At 44.4% G+C, this 25158-nt stretch overlaps 3 protein-coding genes across 4 annotated transcripts; all 3 read right to left on the minus strand.

Annotated features, from left to right (window-relative positions):
* Positions 1–1522: 1522 nt before the first annotated feature.
* Positions 1523–6453, minus strand: slc25a34 (solute carrier family 25 member 34). 2 transcript variants are annotated; one of them, XM_026265918.1, is made up of 7 exons: positions 6374–6453; positions 5971–6024; positions 5333–5900; positions 4741–4806; positions 2243–2395; positions 2013–2147; positions 1523–1922 (listed from the first exon to the last, which is right to left on the minus strand). In XM_026265918.1, exons 3-7 carry the CDS (start codon positions 5777–5779, stop codon positions 1749–1751), a joined length of 975 nt encoding a protein of 324 aa, XP_026121703.1. In that variant the 5' UTR covers positions 5780–5900; positions 5971–6024; positions 6374–6453; the 3' UTR covers positions 1523–1748. The 2 variants fall into 2 exon arrangements, with proteins under 2 accessions (XP_026121703.1, XP_026121705.1); XM_026265920.1 differs by lacking the exon at positions 5971–6024 and having other exon boundaries at positions 6374–6430.
* Positions 6454–6970: 517 nt separating this feature from the next.
* fbxo42 (F-box protein 42) lies at positions 6971–16482 on the minus strand. Its single transcript, XM_026265903.1, has 10 exons — positions 16334–16482; positions 15804–15985; positions 12905–13021; positions 12332–12466; positions 12075–12228; positions 11788–11898; positions 11618–11714; positions 11479–11535; positions 9130–9246; positions 6971–8297 (listed from the first exon to the last, which is right to left on the minus strand). Exons 2-10 carry the CDS (start codon positions 15949–15951, stop codon positions 7374–7376), a joined length of 1860 nt encoding a protein of 619 aa, XP_026121688.1. The 5' UTR covers positions 15952–15985; positions 16334–16482; the 3' UTR covers positions 6971–7373.
* A 1005-nt stretch (positions 16483–17487) lies between these two features.
* LOC113102971 (ATPase family AAA domain-containing protein 3) lies at positions 17488–24051 on the minus strand. Its single transcript, XM_074559914.1, is given in 17 exon segments — positions 17488–17929; positions 18095–18203; positions 18881–18953; positions 18956–19047; positions 19133–19203; positions 19311–19362; positions 20025–20149; positions 20225–20350; positions 20424–20480; positions 20559–20714; positions 21024–21093; positions 21737–21902; positions 21986–22055; positions 22124–22183; positions 22770–22871; positions 23595–23671; positions 23754–24051. Coding segments are annotated over 17 exon segments (1845 nt in total). The 5' UTR covers positions 23950–24051; the 3' UTR covers positions 17488–17686.
* Between the last annotated feature and the right edge of the window lie 1107 nt (positions 24052–25158).

The following is a 25158-nucleotide window of genomic DNA, read 5'->3' on the forward strand; positions in this document are numbered from 1 at the left end:
TATGACACACACACACACAGGCATGCATCACACAAAGGCATGCAGTTACTTGAACACACACACACACACACACACACACACACAGAGGCAGCAGGATGTGACTGTACCTGTCTTTCCCAGCTCAGCTCAGAGTCTCTCTCTCTCTCTCATTGTTCTGTCAGTGTTATTTTCTCTACCTCCCTCAGTGTTTCTGCCCTCTTTTCTCTCCCATCCCCCACTCCACTCGTTCTCTCTCTCTCTCACATTAAACTCACTGCTGACTTCAGTCACTGAGAACTTCATAAACTACATCAGACTGATGACATCAACTATAACTATATGATCTAAACCTCGATCAACTACACAAACTATAACCTCCATCAACTTTACAAAGCTATTGGAATTAAACAGATCACATAATCTACACAAAACTATGCTTAATTAATAAACTATCCAAACTATAAGTAAATAATACATAAACTTTAAACTACATAAACTAAACACAAGTGTTTGAATAAAACATATCGTATAAACTTACAGAAACTAAAACAGAAACTTAAACTATATAACCTATAAACAGTACATGAATGAAACTATATAAACATACATAAATTGGATTTATATGAACTGTACAGACTATGTTAATTAAATTATATAAACTATGCAGACTACAAAAACTTAACACAAAACTGTACAAACTAAACTCAGTAGATTAGATGAATTATACAAACTCCCTGAACAACACGAATGAGCAAAACTATTTAAATGAGTGAATTACATCCACTATATGAGGTGCATGACAGCTGTGGAGAGTTAGTGTGGGTTTGTGGGATTGTCCCAGAGATGAGACTCTATAGCAGCAGATAGCTTTGGGTTTAGTGTGAGTTTAACCTCGAGAGCACAAGAAGAGCCTCCGTCATGCTGGAATCTGGAGGGAGGAGCTGAAGAAAAAACAAAACTGAGGGAAGAGGGGGAGGGGCTGTGGAATGCACCGCTGATGTCACAGCTGACATCATCCTCCTCACAGGAGCTCCGCCCACAAGAAACCAGGCCTGACAGAGGAGCTCCAGACGAGAGAGGAACATCTGAGGAACATGATATTACATGATCTGAACAAACTCAGGTTTCTAAGAGCAACCCAACACTGCGTCAGAGAATGTGTGAGGAACATGCAGATATGAGGGCTGGACGGGTGTAGGTCAATCACGACCTGTCATCACTCAGGAAGATGTTTAACCTGTTTGTTTTACTGTCTTTAGTTAGTGATTAACTAGCGTTTATCTGCATTGGCATACGTGCATCAGATAAACACTTCTTCAGTGATCAGCTTCTCTGGGGAACATTTGAGGTAAAAGTACAAGCACCATAAATGATTCAAATTCCCCTCTCAGGGAAACGAAATATTTTAGATTAAAAACGTAAAAAATGTTTGGAAATCCTGATTAAACACATAGATGAGTTCATGACAGACATGAAATGAGCTAGCACTAATAAATACAGACACAATGAAGTCAATCAATAAAACTTTAATAATAAACTACGAGTTATAAAATACAGTCTTTACAGTGACAATGTCGAAAATAAATCACACCAGTGAGGTAAAACTGTCCTTCCCATGATCCTCTTCAACTGCATTTCAAGAGTTCAAGTCCAAGTATTATAATGTGCGTTATGATTTTATAAACTCCTCATCCAGATCTGAGCAGGAAAGGCTGTGTGGCGTTCCTTCATGATCGTTCACACTCGCTCCAGGTCGTGTGTGTGGTGAATCAGTGCCTGTACAGCAGCGCTCGCTGTCTCAGGACGTCCCAGATGAGCATACTGAGAACCGTATGAGGAGCCAGACGTACAAACACTGGCATCATTCCTTTATACAGACCCATGATCCCTTCAGTAGCACAAACCTTCATCAGACAGTCCACAAACCCGCAGTACAGACGCCCCTGAGAGAGAGGTTTGCTTTTAATACATACTCTAAACTGTTAATGTTGTTTTATATAGTCTTATATAGCGTGTGTGTGTGTGTGCTTTACCCTTTTGAACTCATCCACTGGTTGGTTGTACAGGCGTGTGCTGATGACATCAAACGGCGTCATGGTGATGGTCACTGCGACCCCGCTGATCATGGCGGCCGTGAGCGCGGTGAGGCAGCTGTGAGGATCAAACCACTGCAAACACATTCACAAACTCAACTCCTACTGGATTCCATTCTCACACATGTGAGTCTGTGCTCATTTACATATGCAGATTTGTGTGTGCTGACCTGGGCACGTGTAACCCAGTCTTTAGCCGAGCTGAATGTGGCCAGTTGGGATGCTGACCCCACCATGACCCTGGGGACGGCCCCGTTAACACCACGCCACAGACCCATCACACCCTCACGCTGGTAGATGGAGACGAATGCGCTCAACACACCCTGAACAACACAAACACTCAGTCAATAAAACATCCGAGAAAACCCACAGATCCACTCAAATATACTCATACACCACACTAAAACAAACAATACACATATACTCATACAGCACTCAGATATACTCATACAACACACTCAGATATACTCATAGAACACACTCGAACATACTCATACATCACACTCAAAACATACTCATACAATACTCAGATATACTCAAACAGCACTCAAATATACTAATAGAACACACTCAAACATACTCATACATCACACTCAGATTCACTAATATCACACTCAAACATACTCATACAACACATCCAAACATACTCCTAAAATACCCAGATATACACATACAGCACTCAAACATACTCATACAATACTCAGATATACTCATAGAACACACTCAGATATACTCATACAACACACTCAAACATACTCATAGAACACACTCAGACATACTAATATCACAATCATATTCATACAATACTCAGATAAACTCATAGAACACACTCAGATATACTCATACAACACACTCAGACATACTAATACATCATACTCAGATGTACTAATATCACACTCAAACATATTCATACAATACACAGATATACTCATACAGCATTCAAATATACTCATACAACACACTCAAACATACTCATACAATATGCAGATATACTCATAGAACACACTCCAACATACTCATATGGCACATTCAGACATACTCATAGAACACACTCAATCATACTCGTACATCACACCCAGATATACTTATACATTACACTCAAACATACTCATACAATACTCAGATATACTCAAACAGCACTCAAATATACTCATAGAACACACTCAAACATACTCATACATCACACTCAAACATACTCATACATCACACTCAAACAGCACTCAAACATACTCATACATCACACTCAAACATACTCATACATCACACTCAAATATTCTCATAGAACACACTCAAACATACTCATACAATACTCAGATATACTCATACAGAACTCAAATATTCTCATAGAACACACTCAAAAATACTCATACGATGCTCAGATATACTCATACAAAACTCTAATATTTTCATAGAACACACTCAAACATACTCATACAATATTCTTATACAATCCAGTCAAATATACTCAAACATGTTGAAACAATAAACTCATTCACAAATATACTTAATACACTCAAATATACTTATACAATGCTCAAATACATAGTCATACAATACCCTCAAATATTCTCAAACATGTTCAGACAATAAACTCAGATATGCACAAATATACTCAAACAATACATTCAAACAATACTTCAAATATACTCGTACAATAAACTAAAATACAGAAACTCAAAATATTAAAATACACTGAAATACATAATATAATTACTGCAAACAAATTACTTAAAAGAAAATCTGAAATAAAGTCACTGCTAAATTAGCCAGAATCAGTCATGAACGAGCACTGAAGGGCTGGATGTGTGCAGATGAGAGATGTTTGTCAAGCTGAAGTCACAGATATCAGTGGCTGTGTTTGAAATGGCATACTTGCTTACTGCCCAGTTTTATCTCCTACTTACAATATTGTTTTTAGACACACAGCAATAGTTTGTAGTTTACAGTAGCATGTATGTATAAAAGTGTTTTATAATTACTATTCCCCTCCTTCACGCGTTTGAAGATGAAACATTACACAGAGCGCGTTGTGTTCTGAGAAACAGTGTCCCATGCAGTGTCTTCAGATGTATACAGCAAATTTCAGCAAATGTTGCATTCCATGCATTCAGAACATTCACATACTATTCACAGTATACATGCAGCATACTGCAGTATAGTAGCAGTTGTATAGTAGTATGCCATTTCAAACACATCTTCTGTACTGATTTCAGTGTACTTGAGTTATATTTAGCAGTTTCTGGTAAATACAGTAGGTCATCCGGGTATTTGAGGCATACAGAACATTAGCACACTATACACAGCCTTACATACTGGAGAAATAGTGAGAGTGGTATGATAGTAGGACATTTAGAACACAGCAAGTTATTATCATTGTTCCTTCACGATGATGTCACACTGATGATGATCTGTGATTGGCTGACAAGCATCCTGCAGTGGTCAGAGTTCAGTTGTGTCATGTGACACTGAGTTCACACACACCTCTGTGTGCTGAACACTGATTGGCTGCCAAACAGTGAGAGGTGTGTTCACACACACATGCTCCAACTGTGTGCTGTGTGTGTGTGTGTGTGAACACCCTTGATAATAAAGCTCCTTCTGGTTCTGATATGTTGGGTGGGTGCTGGAAGTTAAGACTGAGTTAGATGTGAGTCAGGTGTCTCAGTACCTGATGGTTGTGCTGGTGTCCGACTGCGATGACCGCCACCGTCTGCGCCTGCAGGTGTGTCTTCACCTGACGGACAAACACAGACATGAGTCTGACGAACACAAGAACACGTCACGCTTCTACAACACTCCTGTAAACAGCATCTGTCTGTCCTAAATACTCCTCTCTAACTTCCCCTGCCGTTTTGTTATTTGAGCCCGTCTCCGGCTGTCTTACTGTCAACACTCAGTGTGTGTGTGTGTGTGTGTGTGTGTGTGTGTGTGTGCATGCACTGAAATGCCGCAGTGACTGACACAGCAGCAAACGGACAACAACTCCAGTTACCGCACACAACAGTTCCTGAAAGGGAGTTAAACACAGTAAACAAGCATGACTCCTGGCCAGCCGAATCAAACACTGACGCTGTGATGTTTAAGAGCTGAGCCGAACAAAGAGTGCAGTGTGCAGCTGCGTCACATTAAGTCACATTTCTAGGAACGGACAGAGTGATGGTCATGGTTTATGATACGATCTGTAATCTAAAACCACAGTTCCACGTATAATCTGAATCAAACACAAGCAGCAGTGCCGTCTGATGGGGTGAGTCTCTTACCAGATACGCGGGCGAGGCGATGAACGCCCCCAGAGCTCCTGCCGCAGCTCCTGAGATCAGACTCCCTCCGGGTGCGTCTGTGAGCCCCACGGCCTCCGTGTAGGAGTAGAACCCGAGCCGCACGCCGTTCATCAGGCCCTGGTACAGCAGGGCGGCGGTCAGGCCCTTCTGCAGGCCCCGGAGCCCGTCTGTGCTGCCCACCACCCACAGCGCCTGCAGCACCCCGCGGTAGTGTCTCTGATAGGAGCCTCGGGCCCTCAGCTCGCCCTGCAGCTGCAGCCGGGTCTTCACCACCTCCAGCGGGTTAGTGAACACACACGCCCCGCAGCAGGCCAGCGCGCCCAGCGTGAAGTCCAGCGGGGGCCACAGGGCCCGAGGGCCGGCCGAGGGGCGAGCCACGGGTGTGAGGGGGGCCTGCGAGGCCAACCCAGAGCTTTTGAGCCACATGTTGTGTCTGTCGGGGTGCGCGGTCTCGTGCGAGGGACTTATCTCACAGTGTTCCTGTACGTCACACTATTCTCTGTGATCATGCTTCAGTCTGAATGTGATGACTCCGCAGGATTCAAGTCTGAAACAGGTCAGAAGTTACGGTCACCACACTGATTCATGAACAAGCAAAGACAGATGACAAGACTTGCTCAATCAAACACTTCTGAACAAGCTGACTCGACACAATCTCGGAAATCAACCTGCTGCACATAAACCAGAAAAACACAGATTCACTTCATCATCCAGAACTGAGCCATGGCATTTCTAGAAAACATTGGTAATATAAATGATAATCAATTAACCAAAAAAAACAACAACATGGTTACTACAATTTTACTATAATAAAACCAAAGTTATTTTTCGTAAAGAATATAATATCGGTGTACGTTGATGACATTTCATTTGCATATTCATGAAATCATCGTAGCGTTTCTTTTAATCCTCTGTGTGTTTAAGTTATGCATTATTTATGCTAAATACACAAAACCCTACCGATCTTCTAAACTGTACATTACGTTACACAACTATTCGGTGAGTTTGAGCGCGTCTTACCGCGTCTGATCGCGTCTCTGCTGTGATTCACGCGCTGCTACACACGCAGCGCTGGAGTGAACGCCCCGCCCACAGACCCTAACCGACCAATCACGGCGCGGCTGCTTCTCCACCTCACTGCCTCCCCAGCGTTCAGCCAATCAGGACGGAGCTCCGCAGACTCCATTCATATGGGTTAAAGGTGAATTGCACACATTCACATCGAGTCAAAAGCAGAACAAACAATGAACTACACAAACCACCGACGGCAGACTGGTTCAGACTGGCCCAGTTACAAACACAAACTAAAACATAAAATAATATTAAATATATAAAGATGAATAAAATGACTAAGCATATTAATATTAAATTCTATAATTATTCATGTATATACTTATATAAAACGTTATTTTACGAATACATTTAAAATAATAAAAATACATGAATGTTCAAATTATAATAGCCCATATCCACATTGGTTTGGACTGCCTCACATAAAGGTGACTGAAATAAAAGACGAAGATGTCGTTTTTAAATGTATAATTCTTATTACAATGTATCACGTGTGAATGGAGATGCAGCTTTATTCTGTTACAGTAAAACACACACAACATTATATCAGAGAATTAAGACTTGAACTTTATTTCTGTTTACAATCCAGTCTCATTCCATCACTGACACACTCACACACTCGCGCTCTCTCTCTCTCCCTCTCACACACACACACACACACACACACTTAAATGTAAACATTGAAGGTTGAAAGAACAGTAAAAAAGGTCCATTTCATCAGTTCCTCCTACAATCGTCTGTTTCCTTCAGTCAGATCAGTGCTTCTGAGGGTGAAGAGTTCTCTCTCTCTCTCACACATACACACACACACACACACACACACACACACACACAGAAGCATCATTCACTCGCTCAGAAACTGAAAGCACATCTATGTTTGAGTGTCCTGTATACGTGTGGAGCTGTGTTAGAGTAAGTTAGTGTACGGGCAGCAGGCGGCGCTCCTCCATCACCTCTTGGCGCGGACGAAGTACAAGGCGTTGGTTTTGGGGTAATATTTCACGTTCTGCTTTTTGTCCATCAGGCCTCCGAAGATGATGAGCTCTCCGCGGCCCTGAACCACTGTGTGCAGGCTGGTCTCGGGCGGCCCGGTGACCGCGCTGGGTGCTCCTCCGCTCCCGTACGCCCGCCACGACACCACGCCGCCCGACTTGGCACGAGAGATGTCCAGCACGTACATCTGCATGGGCTTGCAGTTGAGCGACTGGTAGAGCGGCTTGCCCACGTTCAGGCTCTGCGGCGGGTGGTGGGCGAGGCGGCGGGCGATGGGTGGGATGGGGGGTCCGTCGGAGGCCTGCGGGGGGCTGGAGGAGGCGGGAGGCGTGCTGGCGGACACAGATGAACCCGGCTGGGACAGAGAGGAAGAGGACGGCAGTGAGGAAGAGGCTTTGACGGCCTCCAGACTGCGACGCAGAGTGGCAGGAGAAACGGCTCCCGGAGGGGTGTGCGGCGAGCCGGGCTGCGGAGGCGTGTGGAGCCCGTTGGAAGCGGGGGGTTCAGTGGAGGGTGAGCCGTCCCAGCTGTACTCCGCCTGCGGGCGTGTGGGTGGAGACGCCCCCTGCACAGGGCTGGTGCGCGGGGAGGGAGACGAGCCGTTGAGCAGCGGTGGGCTGTCAGGACCTCGAGAGGGTGATGATGCTCGGGCCGATGCTCTCGGACGCAGCGTCCCCCAGCGACCGTTCACACAGGGAGCCTCCTCCAGCACCACACCTGCCGCTCCGCCCCGCACCGGAGACTGTGAGCGCAGCGAGGGCGGGTCTGGACCCAGAGGAGCCGGTGTGGAGCTGATGGGCGAGGGACGAGAGTTCAGACTCGGGCTGAGAGGAGCTCGACCCGACGGAGCCTGAGAGAACACCACCACACACTGACCCACCTGAGAGAGAGAGAGAGAGAGAGAGCGGGGGGAGGGGGGGAGAGAGAGAGAGAGAGAGAGAGAGAGACAGAGAGAGAGCAGGGGGAGGGGGGGGGGAGAGAGACAGAGAGAGAGAGAGACACAGAGAGAGAGCAGGGGGAGGGGGGGGGGGGAGAGAGACAGAGAGAGAGAGAGAGAGAGAGAGAGAGAGACACAGAGAGAGAGAGAGAGAGAGAGAGAGAGAGATTAAATACATTGATTCATTTTGTGGCGTCCTGTCACAATATCAAAACTGACCGCCATTAATATATTTTCCAAAAGGCTCTGACTTCATTGAATAAACAAGAGCACTGCATGTTTTAAAACTTTTACATTTGGTACAAGTGTTTTTATATCACTGTATTTCAGAAGGAAACCGACTGTACTCAGAAAATCTCTCTCCTGCTCCACAAGCGCCTCCTGCTGGCAGAGAATTAATTTGTATTTATATGCCGCCACAAATAGAGCACAAGTCTGTTAATTATAAAAGATTATAATAAATAAATCAGGGGCTGATTTCTGTTCATTAGTTGTTGATTGGATGCAGAGATTTTCTTTCCACAATTCAGACGTTTTTTCTTTGAATTCTGAGTTTCTCACAAACATCGCAGAATAAAAAAAAAAGGGTCATAACATGAAAAAAATAATCTGAATTTTCAAATAAAAAGTTAAGGCGGAAAAGCGAGATCTAAATTCAGAATTCTGACTTTAATTCCAATTCAGTTTTTATTGTTCCCAACATGGAATAAAGAGTAAAAGTGTTTTTATGTCATCTTTGTAACTCAGGAAGTGAACAGTGAAAGGCTCGGCTCACCTTGCAGGCCGGATGACACCAGAGCTCCGGCGCGCCATGATCCTCGTTCTCCACACGCAGCTGCTGCCACGTCCAGGGGGAGGCGCTCATGTGCAGCAGCCACGCATCCTTCAGCAGCTGCACACACACACATCACTGCAGCGCATCAACACACACTCACTCACTCTCACACACTCACTCTCTCACACTCATGCACTCTCACTCACTCACTCTCACTCACACACGCGCTCACTCACTCACTCTCACTCACGCACTCTCACTCACTCTCTCACACACGCACTCTCACTCACTCTCACACACACGCACTCTCACTCACTCACGCACTCACTCACTCTCACTCACGCACTCTCACTCACTCACTCTCACACGCACTCACTCACGCACTCTCACTCACTCTCTCACACGCACTCACTCTCACTCACTCACGCACTCTCACTCACTCACGCACTCACTCACTCTCACTCACTCACGCACTCTCACTCACTCACTCTCACACGCACTCACACACGCACTCTCACTCACTCTCACACACACGCACTCTCACTCACTCACTCACGCACTCTCACTCACTCACTCTCACTCACGCACTCTCACTCACTCTCTCACACACGCACTCTCACTCACTCTCACACACACGCACTCTCACTCACTCACGCACTCTCACTCACTCTCACTCACTCACGCACTCTCACTCACTCTCACTCACTCACGCACTCTCACTCACTCACTCTCACACGCACTCACTCACGCACTCTCACTCACTCTCACACACGCACTCTCACTCACTCTCACACACACGCACTCTCACTCACTCACGCACTCTCACTCACTCACTCTCACACACACGCACTCTCACTCACTCTCACACACACGCACTCTCACTCACTCACGCACTCTCACTCACTCTCACTCTCTCACACACACACTCTCACTCACTCACACACGCACTCTCACTCACTCTCACTCACTCACGCACTCACGCACTCACTCACTCACTCACGCACTCTCACTCACTCTCACACACGCACTCTCACTCACTCTCACACACACGCACTCTCACTCACTCACGCACTCTCACTCACTCACTCTCACACACACGCACTCTCACTCACTCTCACACACACGCACTCTCACTCACTCACGCACTCTCACTCACTCTCACTCTCTCACACACACACTCTCACTCACTCACACACGCACTCTCACTCACTCTCACTCACTCACGCACTCACGCACTCACTCACTCACACACGCACTCTCACTCTCACTCACTCACGCACTCACTCACTCATGCACTCACTCACTCTCACTCTCACACGCACTCACTCACAAACTCTCACTCACAAACTCTCACTCACAAACTCTCACTCACGCACTCACTCACTCTCTCACACACGCACTCTCACTCACTCACTCACTCACTCTCACACGCACTCACTCACGCACTCTCACTCACTCTCTCACACACACACTCTCACTCACTCTCACACACACACACGCACTCACTCACGCACTCTCACTCACTCTCACTCACACACGCACTCACTCACGCACTCACTCACTCACTCACTCACTCTCACTCACACACGCGCTCACTCACTCACTCTCACTCACGCACTCTCACTCACTCTCTCACACACGCACTCTCACTCACTCTCACACACACGCACTCTCACTCACTCACGCACTCTCACTCACTCTCACTCACTCACGCACTCTCACTCACTCACTCTCACACGCACTCACTCACGCACTCTCACTCACTCTCTCACACACGCACTCTCACTCACTCTCACACACACGCACTCTCACTCACTCTCACTCACTCACGCACTCTCACTCACTCACTCACTCTCTCACACACGCACTCTCACTCACTCACTCACTCACACTCACTCTCACACGCACTCACTCACGCACTCTCACTCACTCTCTCACACACACACTCACTCACTCTCACACACACACGCACTCACTCACGCACTCTCACTCACTCTCACTCACTCACGCACTCTCACTCACTCTCACACACGCACTCACTCACGCACTCACTCACTCACTCACGCACTCACTCACTCATGCACTCACTCACTCACGCACTCACTCACTCTCACGCACTCACTCACTCACGCACTCTCACTCACTCACTCTCACTCACTCTCACTCACTCTCACTCACTCACTCTCACTCACTCTCACTCACTCTCACTAACACACGCACTCTCACTCACTCTCATGCACTCACTCACTCTCATGCACTCACTCACTCACGCACTCACTCACTCTCACGCACTCACTCACTCATGCACTCACTCTCACGCTCTCACTCACTCACACAGCAGATACTCACAGCGTTCGGCCCGCCGCAGCCTCCCAGAATCAGCAGGGTCTCGCTGTCGATCACGATCTGAGGAACACGAGGGGACTCAGTGAGCGCTCAGACTCAAAGCATCATGGGAGTCAGTGAGAGACTGAGGAGGCAGTGTTACCTGAGACTGTCCCCCGCGAGGGTGAGGAGACGGGCCACTGACGGCCGGTTTTGACCAGGACCACTGCTCCAGATCCAAAACCCAGACCTCGTTACTCCTGCGACACAAACACACACAGGATAAACACGCGATTGGATCGCTCGCGGACGACTCTCTCGCATCATACGTACATCTGCCGTGCGCCCAGAGAGCCTCCGAACACCACCATAGTGCTGCCCATCACAGAGGACGAGTGTCCCGCCATCGGCGGCGGCCCGCGAGTCGTCACGATGCAGTTCCACCTGCAGGCGAGAAAGGGGCGGAGTTACAGGATCTGACTTCCTGTTTGACACACACAGCTTCCCATGAGTCACACCATGCAGGTGAAAGTATACTGTATTTTTGAAAAACATAAAACAGAATTTTTGGATTATTCAAACGTAATTAGTGAACAGAATGAAAGGTGTGAGTGTGTCACCAGTTCTTGGAGGGTGAGTAGGTGTGTATCTCGTCGAAGAAGCGCTCGGGCTGATGCAGAGGGTATGGACTGGGCCGCGTCCAGCCGCCGAACAGAACCAGCAGATCCCTGAACAGAACCAGCGTCGCTCCGGCTTTAGGAGACGGGTACGAGCCTGAACACACACAAGAGACGTGAGTTACGGAGCTGATAAAAACACACACACACAGAGACACACACACACTCACGCACACACACACCCACACACAAAGTCTGACCTGACGCCAGCGGCCGGATCCACTCCTTACTGTTGAGATCCAGACGCCACAGATCATTAAACGCTGCGTTACAGCTGCTCTGAGTGCAGCCGCCGAACACATACATCGACTGATTCGAGTCGTAGTAACACGCACCTGTGACACACACACACCAAACTCAACCACTTTATGCTACACATTGTCAAGAATTACCAGTTAATACAGGTAGATTATGAACATCTCATCAGTGAGTGATTCACACACTCTGAGTCAATGAGTCATTCTTGAGAATGATTCAAACTAATCACTTGTGATTCATTAAAAGAACTGGCTTAAAGAGTCATTTCAAAAGAATCTAGTGTGATCTAGTTCAGTATATTCGTGCAGCACTGCTACTAAACATCAGGAAACTACTGTGTGTGTAATAATGAGGTGTGAATACAAGGTTTATTCACACTATTTTGTGAGATCAACACATCTGAACTGCTTGAAACTGACTGAAGTGCATCAATACGAACAAACGTGTGTGTGTGTGTGTGTGAGAGAGTGTGTAAGTGATCTGTTGAAGAGTGTGTAAGTGATCTGTTGACTGACTGTGTGAGAAGCGTTGTGTTATCGGTGTTCCAGGATATGGATATGTGCGACTCTCCCACTGGATGTTTCCCTCTTGAACGGCCCTCAGGAAACCATGATAACACTGATACGCCACACCTGAGAGAGAGAGAGACACAGAGAGACAGAGAGAGAGAGAGAGAGAGAGAGAGAGAGAGAGAGAGACACAGAGAGAGAGAGAGACAGAGACAGAGAGAGACACACACACACAGAGAGAGAGAGAGACAGAGAGACAGCTTTTAAAGGTTCGTTCACACAGCTGTGCTGATTCAGATTCTCTGCTGATGCGTCTGATTACCGTTAAACTCGTCTCACATCACAGTGTCACATGACACACTCACAGCGCATCAGAACGACGAGCTACAGCACTGCATCACACTGTAAACCACAACTACAACCAGAACTGCACAGGACACTAGAACCATAACTTTAACTATAGTAACAACTACACTGACAGCTACAATGACAACCATAACTATAATAACCACAACAATAACTACAACAATAACTTTAATTATATGAATTATAACGAGAATTATAAGAGTAACTATTATTACAATGACTATAACAATAACTATAAGAGTAACTGTAATTAAGATAAATATAATAGTAACTAATTACAAGGATTATGACGATAGTATAACTTTAACTATTTTTACAATAAGTATGACGATAACTATAACAGTAACTATGATTACAATGGCTATAATGATATCAATAACAGTAACTATAATTACGAAGACTATAACAATAACTATAACTGTAACTAACTACGAAGACTATAATGATATCTATAACAGTAACTATAATTACGAAGACTATAACGATAACTATAACTGTAATTACGATAACTATTAACAATAACTATAATAGTAACTATAATTACGATGACTATAATGATAACTATAATAGTAACGATAATTACGATAACTATAACAATTACTATAATAGTAACTATAATTACGATTAGTATAATGATAACTATAACAGTAACTATAATTACAAAGACTATAACGATAACTATAACTGTAATTATAATTACGATAACTATAACAATAACTAGTAACTAGTATAGAAACTATAATTATGCTTACTATAACGATAACTATAACAGTAACTATAATTATGCTTACTATAACGATAACTATAACAGTAACTATAATTACGAAGACTATAACAATAACAACTGTAACTATAATTAGAAAAAGTATGATGATAATTATAACAGTAACTATAATTAAAATAAGTATGACGATAACTATAACAATAACTATGATTACAATGGCTATAACGAGAACAATAAGTGTAACTATAATTACGAAGACTATAACAATAACTATAACTGTAACTTTAGCCGTAGTGCTGAGTATAATGGTAAGGACAATAATAACGATAACTATAAAAGCAATCATAACAACTATAAGGATAACTAAAATGATAACTATAATGGCAACTATAATAACTATAACAATAACTTTAATGATAACTATATATGCAACAACAACTAATAATCTTAACTAGAGTTGTGACGTTCGCGAACGAACCGATTCTTTTGAACGGCTCATAAACATGAACGATGGGAGCCGAGTCGCGACTGGAGAGGAGCCGTTCTTTCTATCGTTCTTTTTTCCTATGCGTGTTCATACAAATGAGCTCCTCCAGGAGACAGAACAGTTATAGGGGGAGGGGCGCACCCAGCGCAGGCCAACCCTTTATAGCGTGATGATATTAGTTATTAGTTGTGCACGCATTTACATTGCATTTTGTGTTCATTTAAAACTTATTTTAAAATCATTAAAAATGTTCTTTTGTGATACTGTACTTGTATAGAAATGTTTCACTAAAAGCTGTTTTCCACAGACATTCATTGCAGCCCACTTTGTTATTGTTCATTGACTTGAAGGGGCTGATGTCCTATTTGCAAAGTTTACAGTAGTAATAGTATGTAGTATGTAGACATTTCCATTTTATTTATTCTAATTTTATCTACTTAAAAAAAAAATTAGTTTTCTATCAAAATGTTCTTGTGTGATAACAATGTTCTTGTGTGGAAGTGTTTGTAGTAAAAGCTGTTTTGCACAGAAATTCATTGCAGCCGGCTTTGTTTTTATGTTTATTTGTGAGTAGGTATTGTATGAATAACATAAGTCAACGTAGTTTTACACACACACACACACACACACACACACACACACACACACACACACACACACTTTGTACTAAAGGTAAATCAAAATAATGATGTCACTGTCTAAGCAGAGGGATTTGTGCAACCCTATGGAATATAGTCGACACATGAGAAATGAGGGTAATAATCAATATTTCAGAATAATTCAAACTCAGATATTGGTGTGTGATATCTGAGCTTTAATTATTTGACTACAAATCTCACCTCATAATACCTCCCAGTGATTATTTCCAGGATAAACTGAGATGCTCCCAAGCTGGCTTCTTAAAACTGACTAAATATTTAAAAAGAGCCAAAAGAGCCATTCTTTTGAACGGCTCTTTGAAAGGAACGGATCGCGAAGATCCGGATCCCCTCAAAGAGCCATAAATCCCATCACTAATCTTAACTATAATTACAATAATATCAACTATAACAAAAACTAATATGTAGTACTATAACGGTAACTATTAGAAATTATGATGATAACGCTGACCTAATCATTAACCATTAACAATTTTTTCTGCAGTTTTGTCATCCGCTGCTTTATAGTCGGTGGATTCTGATTGGCTGTCAGTGTTACTGCTGTTCCTGAGCTGGTTGGTTATCACTGTAGGTGTGATGTGGCAATTTTCTCGTACACTAGAGTGATTATTAAAATTGTTACAGTTATCGTTCTGAAGCAGGTGCCCGGGGTCATGCGTGACCTCTGACCTTTGATGAGGCGGTACCACTGCTTGCAGACCAGCGCGGCGGTCTTGTGCTCCTGGTAGGGCGACAGGAAGGACAGGATGTACTCCAGCACCTCCTCGGGGAGCTCGCCCATGCTGCGCGCGCCCCGCGGCACCTCCTCCGTCTCCATGGCAACCGCGCAGCTGTCTTCACCGTCTGCGGACCTGAGAGTAAACAGCGCTGAGTAAGATCACGTGACAAGACATCGCGGATCCTGGTCACGTGCGTCACTGCTGACGTCACTGACCGTAAGGAAGCGTCGTTAATAACAGAAGCAGTCAAACATCACATCAGAGCAGCCGAGAGCCGCTAGTTCTGACCGGATCTGGCTCAGATGGTCAGCTTACTGTATTTACACTGACAGTTACTCATGAAGCACTGTAAAGTAACGAGGCGAAACTCGAGAGCATCTTCAGCTCCGGCTTCATTAGCTGAGCGCTAACAGCCGGTTCACTCTCGTCTGATGATGATGATGATGATGAAGGTGATTACACGCGTGCCCGTGAGATTACCTGTATACCGGGGTCTCTGTCTGTCTCTCGCCTACGAGCTTCTTCTGCTCTTCCACTGTTGTTTGTGTTTCTCTTTATCAGCTACTATCATCAAGCTCCTCACTCCAAACATCCGCCATCTTCCCTCCGCTCGGGAGCGCGCACGTACGCATAGACGTCACGTGTCTTGGGCGACGTCCGCTACGTTTGGGCGCGCCACCGAAAAGCTGAAAATACCCATTTTTTTTTACAGTCTATGGAAAATACTTATGAAGCACTGGCACTTTAACTTGGTTATTAAAATGCTTGGCTAATAAAAAGTTCTTACCCTTGACATATATAATGTATACAATTTCTTAATTATTATGAGATGTTTATATTAATTTTGTACATAACTGCATAATACAAATAAATAAATAACCGTTTGGGCGCGGCTACTGTTTCTCTGAAATAAATATTTATGGATATCATTTATTGATTTATTTATATTTAGTTTGTCTAAGAAAGTTGTAATGCTTGATTTTGTTCATTAGTCAGTAAATTATTATTTCTCACCTTTACGTGTTATCAATAAAAGCTCAATCATAGCTTTGAGAAATCAACTGCTCCAGCAAATGAAACTGCTTGAATATACTTTATGGTGTGAAAATAAACAATATGGATCGCTCTTACATATATCTTAGGAAAGTCCGAATCTTTCTAGTGATTCAGTTCATTCTAAACGGATCTTTCTTGCTCTTCGGAAAGTTTGACTCTTTCAAAGGAGTCAGTTAGTTCGGATCTCATTCTTAAATGTAATTTTGGAAGGTTCGATATATTCCAGAGAGTCGGTTCATCTTAAACGGATCTCGGATTTAGCATCGAAGAGTCTGAATCATTTTGGTGAATCGGTTATATCGGACGATTCTTGTAGACGAAAAGCTGCATATTGTTATTCATTTCATGACTTTTTTTTGTTTCACTATGTTTTTGACTCAGCTATATTCATCAGATTGTTTGGTTTATGAATTATGATAATTCATTATTCAATAATTCATAATTAATCTGGCAGATTCTTTTATCCAAGATAGTTTACATTGTGTTGGCAAGTGACAGAATTTCGTAAAATGATTTGGTTATTCTGTAAATGAGCTGAAAATCATAACTGGTTCCGTTCAAACTCAAATCAGACGTAGTAAGAAATGAAAATTGCTTTACTGTCAAGACATAAAAACAGTTTCCATTCATTTCATGTGGACTTGTTTCCAGTCTCTCAGTGATTATTAACAGTTAATTAAAGTTACAGACTTGTGATCAGTAAACATCGACACAAACACACATCAGACAGACACTACTGCAGCTCTAATCGTTATACTGAAACTGAACAAACGAGCGTTAAACTGGAGTCCCGTCGGGTTTGCTCCGGTCTGATGGCACTTCCTGTAGAGGGTGGAGCACTTCCTGTGCCTTGAGCGGTGGAGCAGAGCCTTTGGTGGGCGTTGTCCGGCCCTCGTTATCCAGAACCCCTTCTCCATGAAGCCAGTCCATCTTCTGCTGGTGCTGTCTCACAGCGTCATCCACCCGCGCATCCATCATAGCCTCGGTCAGTACACCATCCTCAGAGGAGTACGCCGCCGCCTGACACACACACATTACCCATGAGCCTCTGCGGCACACACCTCATCACACAAACATCTTAATACGATTCTATTTCTGTTATTGAGTGACGATTTCAATCATTTTAATTTAGAAGTTTGAGTGTATTTTGCGTGTAGCGTTAATATCCTTAACAGACGAACAAACCTGCCAAGCGACTGCGAGTTTGGAGATTTCACGTCCAGACATTCCCTCCACACGCTTCGCAATATCCGAACACTTCAGTCCGTAATCAAACTGAGCCAGCTTCATCCTCCTGCGCACACACACACACACACACACACGTCAGGTCACATGACCTCACGTCACATGTTCAGTTCAGTGAGCATCTGCAGCATTTTAATGTCTGAATCATTGGAAGCCTGTTTCCGCAACGGAATAAATAACAGAAAGGGTAATTGCAACTTGTTGTACTGAATTGAACTGTTAAAAGAAAAAAAAAACTAAATGATGAATGATGATGTGTGTGAGTGTGTGTGTGAGAGAGAGAGTGTGTGCGAGAGAGAGAGTGAGTGTGTGTGTCTGTGTGTGTGTGAGAGAGAGTGTGTGTGTGTGTGTGTGTGTGCGCGAGAGAGAGAGAGAGACTGTGTGTGAGTGTGTGCGCGAGAGAGAGCGAGTGTGTGTGAGTGAGTGTGTGTGCGAGAGAGAGAGTGAGAGAGAGTGTGTGTGTGAGTGTGTGTGTGCGCGCGAGAGAGAGAGACTGTGTGTGAGTGTGTGCGCGAGAGAGAGCGAGTGTGTGTGAGTGAGTGTGTGTGCGAGAGAGTGAGAGAGAGTGTGTGTGTGAGTGTGTGCGCGAGAGAGAGAGAGACTGTGTGTGAGTGTGTGCGCGAGAGAGAGCGAGTGTGTGTGAGTGAGGTGTGTGCGCGAGAGAGAGCGAGTGAGAAAGAGAGAGTGTGAGAGCATGTGTGTGTGTGTGTGTGTGTGTGTGCTCACTGGCGTCCTCCGGTGGCCGGCTGCAGCACGTATTTGTCGAAGTAGAGTCGTACGAGTCTCTCTCTCTCCTCGAGGCCGGCAGCATGAAGTTCACGATCTCATCGATTCGGTCGTTTATGGCCCAATCAAACTGCTCCGGCTGATTACTGGCCAGAACCAGCATGAACCTGAAACACACACACCACATCAGCTGTCTGTCTTTCTGTGTGTGTGTGTGTGTGTGTGTGTGTTGAGACAGACAGGTGTGTTTACTTGTTGCTCTGTTCTCCGGTGCGGTACAGGAATGCATTTAAAGTCGCTCGGAGATCCTCGCTGATCTTCTCCTGAAACACACACACACACACACACACACACACACAGATGCATCACATGACTCCTGCAGTGACACACACACAGATACACACATGCAGTGAGGGAGTGTGAGACTCACGGTGGATCTCTTGCGCAGGAATGCATCAGCTTCATCCACAAACAGCAGCAGCCTGGAGAACACAGCAGAACATCACCATCACACACACATACACACACTTTCTCTCTCACACACACATCACACACATTGAGATTTTTTTTTTCAGAATATATTACAGAATGAATTAAATCATGTATACAATTTAAATTATTTTGAGAATAAAATCAAATTACAAAATAAATATAATTCTGATATATAATATAAATACTTTTTAAATAAATTCATTTATAGAAAAAAATACATTGGTTAAGCATATCTAATACAGTATATTATTTATATATAGGGGGTGGTGTTGGCGCAGTGGATAAGACGCATGCCGTTGGTGTGAGAGCCCTGGGTTCGAATCCACTGTGAAACGCCACTGTGTTCCTGAGCAAGACACTTATCCCCTCTCACATATACAGCAATTGTAAGTCGCTTTGGATAAAAGCGTCAGCTAAATGAATAAATGTAAATGTATATATATATTAGTATAGCAATGTCAATATTTTTGTCAGCATCGGCACACATTATTATTTTCAATTATTTTTAAACTATGGAAAGTGTTTTTACGCCATGATTTAATTTATACTTTTTAAACAATTTACATAATGTAAAAATAACAATAATATTTTATTCTTCATACATACAACTATTTCTGAGAGTGTAGTGTGTGTGTGTGTGTGTGTGTCTGACCCGCGGCCGCTGGTTCCTGCCCAGTCGAACACCTTGTGCATCGCGGTCACTCCGTCTCGACCCATCGGGGCCACGTCTCCTCCCGTCATGATGGCGTAATCCATCCCAGAATGCATCGCCAGCTTCTGCTCACAGCCAATCAGAGGCGGTTACACACGTGTGCGGTGGATGCGTGTGACACGCGTGTGCGCGAGCGGTACCTTAGCGAAGAGCGTCTTCCCGGTCCCCGGCGGCCCGTACATCAGGATGTTCCGGTACAGCCCGCGGTTCTGTCGCGTGTTCCTCGTCGCTATGGCGATGTCACGCACACGCTCCTCCAGCGTCGGCTGCAGGGAGACAGGAAGTGAGATGCGCACGCTAACAGGAAGTGTGTGTGGTGAAGGATGCTCAAACACTCACGCTGAGCACGACTCCCTCCAGCGCGTCCTGCGGTTTGCTCTTCAAACGCTTCGCCATCTGAAACGACACATAAGTGCGTGATTACCACCGCACTTCCTGTCTGCACAGGAAGTGATCACACCTTGATCGTGGTACCTTGACGGGGTGTTTGAGGGCTTCCACCACAGTGAAGCGGGAGGTTTCTCGCACTAGCGAAGGTTTTCCTAGCCGTGCCTCGATGTATCGTCCGGCCACAGCGGTCGCGTTACGAGCGGAATAAACACCGACCGCCAGCAGCGTGAGCCCCGCCACCTGCAGGAGACACGGAGCATTACACAACCATTACACACACACACACACACACACACACACACACACACACACACACACCGCACATGACCGTCACTCACTCCCAGAGCATCACACACACACACACACACACCCCCGTCACTCACTCACTCAATCACACACAGAGCATCACACACACACACCGCACATGACCGTCACACACCACACACGACCGTCACACACACGACCGTCACACACACACACACACCGCGCACACACACACACACACACACACACACACACACACACAGACAAACACACACCAGCACTCACCGTGGCCGTGACTTTATCCCAGTCTGATATAAACGTGCGGAAACCTTCCCCGAACACAGCGCCGGCCGTCCTGAAACACATAAACACTCACATGACCCCAGTCACATGACCCCAGTCACATGACCACATCTACACCTGCTCATAACTGCATTTTTAATTCTGGTACAATTATAAACATTGTGCGTATAGTTTATTTTATTGTGCAGTATATTGCTATAGTATTTGATATATATACAGCTATTATTGTCCAGCACAAGTGTGTAAGTGAATTCATGTCCGAGCATCAGATTTAAGTGTGAACATGGACGCGCTGCTCTGAGTATTTCAACAACTGCTGATCTACTGGGATGAACACACACAACCATCTCTAGGGTTTACAGAGAATGGTCCGAAAAGAGACAATATCCAGTGAGCAGCAGTTGTGTGGATGAAGATGCTCCTGTCAGGACACGAGAAGATTGGAGAAACGGTGTCTGCTCTGACGAGTCTGGATTTCTGAGTCTCACAGTCACCAGATCTCAAAGCAGTAGATCAGATTTGTGATGTGGTGGAACGGGAGATTCTCATCATGGATGAGCAGCTAACACATCTCCATCAACTGTGTGATGCTGTCATCTCAGTATGGACCAAATCTCTGAGGAATGTTTCCAACACCTTGTTGAATCTGTGCCATGAAGAATTAGAGGAAGTGTATATTAAGTAAATATTTATACCGTATGGACTCGAGGACGGTCTGTCTGTGTTCGGCCGCCTTCAGTCGGATCTGTTCACGGATGATGTCAGCGTTCTCTCTCTCCACCCGCGCGCGAGCTTTAGACTCCGCCTCCACACGCAGCATCTCGTTCTTGTGCCGCAGATCCATCTCGTGCTCGATGGTCGCTGGGGAAACACACACACAATCACCTTCAGACGACGGAGAACACAAGCGCCGAATTCTTCAGAATGATATCAGCTGGTCGGACCTTTCCTCATGGCTTCCTGTTTCAGCACAGACTCTTCCTGTTTGCGCAGGTTCTCCTCGTTCAGGAGTTGCTGTGGAGGAACAGAGGTGTTAGACTGACGCGTGTCAATCAGGAGTCAGAGAATCTGCAGAAACACACCTGCTGCCGGAGCTGGTCATCGTACCGCTGCCGCGCCAGTTTGTCCTGATACTGCGCCCTCTGTGGACGAAACCATCCTCATCACCATCATGACATCACAATTACCATCATGACATCACCATCCTCATCACCATCATGACATCACATCACATCATCACCATCATGACATCACATCATCACCATCATGACATCACCATCCTCATCACCATCATGACATCACATCATCACCATCATGACATCACATCATCACCATCATGACATCACATCATGACATCACATCATCACCATCATGACATCACATCATCACCATCATGACATCACATCATCACCATCATGACATCACATCATCACCATCATGACATCACATCATCACCATCATGACATCACCATCCTCATCACCATTGTAATGGGGACCATCATAACATCAACACATCACAACCACCACCACCATCATCACATCGCATCATCACCATCATGACATCACATCACCACCATCATGACATCACATCACCATCCACATCATAACATTACATCACCACCATCACCATTGTAATGGGGACCATCATGACATCACATCATCACCATCATGACATCACATCACCACCATCACTCCATCACATCACATCACATCAGAAGTGTGTCTCACCGCCTGGTGTTGTTTGGTCTCCTCGTTCAGAGTCTTCCTGCGCTCCTCAGCCTGGATGCGGATCTGATCTCCCTTCAGCTGCTCCAGCGCCGCCTCGTACTCCTGCAACACACACACACACACACACACACACACACAGAGTAAAACTCTAGAAGCTAATAACGAACGATCGCCTCTGTGTCCACTGTGGGATAGAACAATAAAGCAGGCCATCGCTCATTTATTTCACAATTCAGACCTTTTTCTCCTCGCTATTCTGACTTTTCCCTTGCAATTGTGAAATAGTCACAATGACCTCTTTTCTTTTATCCATGGCAGAAAAAAACTCTTGCAAAATGAATGAAATATTCAAGATATTATTACTTAAAAATAATAAATAAATATTAACAATATTGTAAACAATGTATTTTGTAGCATTGTGAAAACACTTTATCAAGGAGATTTATAAAAATGTAATAATTTCTACCTAATAATAAAGAAACGCCTGACACACATCTCTAACTCTAGCACTCTCTATTCTATTATAATTCTATTCATACTTGTCTTCTCTTGTATCTAGTCTTCTTTTGACTTGTTTTATTGGAAACAGACCCTCCTCTAACACTAGCGTCCCTCGTTCTTCTCTAGATCTCTTTCATTGATGATAAAACACCTGTGCTGGTGTGCTGAGACGGGTCACTTCATACTGATGCTCACGTGTTGTTTCTGATTGTTTCTTCAGGATCAAGAGTCTGCTACGTCAGAACTGTGAGCCGAACTCTGAGCTGTCTGTGCTTGCTGTGTATAGGTCAGGGTCAGGCTGGTGAAGGCCCGGATGAGGAGTACCTTGACACGGCTCTGGTGCTCCAGCTGCACGGTCTGCTCCTGCATGCGCGCCAGGTCCAGAGCCTCTTTGGCGTGACCTGCGGTCACAGGGGTCAAACATCGTCAAACAGCACTGACCTTTGACCTAATGCCCTTCATACACTCGGCTCTGTTACTCACGCGATCGGTCCAGCTCTTTGGCCGCCTGCGCCGCGCGCTCCAGTCCCGTCGGGTCGAAGTTGCTCCATTTGTCCTTGGATTTGTCACCGGAACCGGAGCCGCCGCCGGCCGCAGGAGGAGGAGGAGGAGCGGGCGGAACCGGGGCGTCCGGCGGAGCGCCGCTCTGACCTTTGTTGAGCCCGAAGAGCCACGACATGATCCGCTGACAGACGCTGAATGACCGGACTCACACACGCTTCTACCGGGCGCACGAGTGTCACGCCGCGCTCTGCGCACGCGCACTGCTCCTGACGCGCCGCCGCGCTGCGCTGATTGGCTGACGCGCTCGTCCTTCAGAAGGTCAGGGAGGAGGCCACGCCCCTCGACGCGTCAGATTCAGATTGTAGCGTCACGGCGGAAGTTTCCAAGGCAACATTTCTCATTTTTAATCTGATGTATTAAACTAAATAAGCACAGACGCATTAAAAAAAGTAATAAAAATTATAACTTTGAACTGAAAATATTAATAAAAGCTTTAATTGTATGTAGATGATAGGACAGTGTTTTTCTGTAATTTGATAAATTGCGTTATTTTAATTCACAGTCTGTATTAATATCAATCAATGATGTTTATTTCGGTCCCTACAGACAGCTTTTCACAGTAAGTAAATAAATTAACATTAACAACAAGCCTGGCTTATTAAGCTCACCCTTTATTCAGATTTAACAGATACGTCACTTTTCCACTAGATTTGATCAAACAAGATAAACACACGTTACAGATTACATTTCCCCAGATCTACATACTTCTTTACAAACATAATTACAGAAATACACATTCAAAATGAGTCGCATAATTATTGAACACCATGTTTTCTTTTACATTTTCTTAAATTTGCAAAGTGAAGTTCATAATTTTCAGAACTGTTCCAGATTTACGCCTTTGACAGATATACATTATATACACCGAATATAATTCTGTATTATCTGACAGCTCATATTAGCAACCGAAAGGTATAACATATAATAAAATACACTAAAAAGTAATCAAAACTATATGAACATTTTTAAAACACAATTAACTCAAATTAAAATGAAAGCAGAAAATATAAAAATAATAAAAGTATAACAGTATTTCATTGATACTAAAATAACACTGGTTAATAATAGAAATAACGCAACTTTATTATGAGCTATTTCATTTATTAAATATTCTAATCATAGATTATTTATAACATATCATCTGCATGAGTGATCAAATATAATGTTTCAGAATGAATGAAAATACCTCGAAACATTAAATGTAGTTATTTTCTAGACCAATGTTTATTGACATATATTCATGTTTAATTGTATTGCATTTATATGGTTTTATCAATCACTACACATGCTTACATAAGTCAAATATATATTTGCATTCATATGG

The sequence above is a fragment of the Carassius auratus genome, unplaced genomic scaffold, assembly GCF_003368295.1.
Source record: "Carassius auratus strain Wakin unplaced genomic scaffold, ASM336829v1 scaf_tig00217789, whole genome shotgun sequence".
Taxonomy (NCBI): Eukaryota; Metazoa; Chordata; class Actinopteri; order Cypriniformes; family Cyprinidae; genus Carassius; species Carassius auratus.

Coding starts and splice junctions, on each gene's coding strand:
- slc25a34 (XM_026265918.1), bottom strand. CDS start 5,779: ATGTGGCTCAAAAGCTCTGGGTTGGCCTCGCAGGCCCCCCTCACACCC. Junction 4,807..5,332: donor TCGCCTCGCCCGCGTATCTG/GTAAGAGACTCA, acceptor TTTGTCCGTCAG/GTGAAGACACACCTGCAGGC. Junction 1,923..2,012: donor CAGTGGATGAGTTCAAAAGG/GTAAAGCACACA, acceptor CCTCTCTCTCAG/GGGCGTCTGTACTGCGGGTT.
- fbxo42 (XM_026265903.1), bottom strand. CDS start 15,951: ATGGAGACGGAGGAGGTGCCGCGGGGCGCGCGCAGCATGGGCGAGCTC. Junction 11,899..12,074: donor TACTCACCCTCCAAGAACTG/GTGACACACTCA, acceptor TCTCGCCTGCAG/GTGGAACTGCATCGTGACGA. Junction 8,298..9,129: donor GGTGTCATCCGGCCTGCAAG/GTGAGCCGAGCC, acceptor TCTCTCTCTCAG/GTGGGTCAGTGTGTGGTGGT.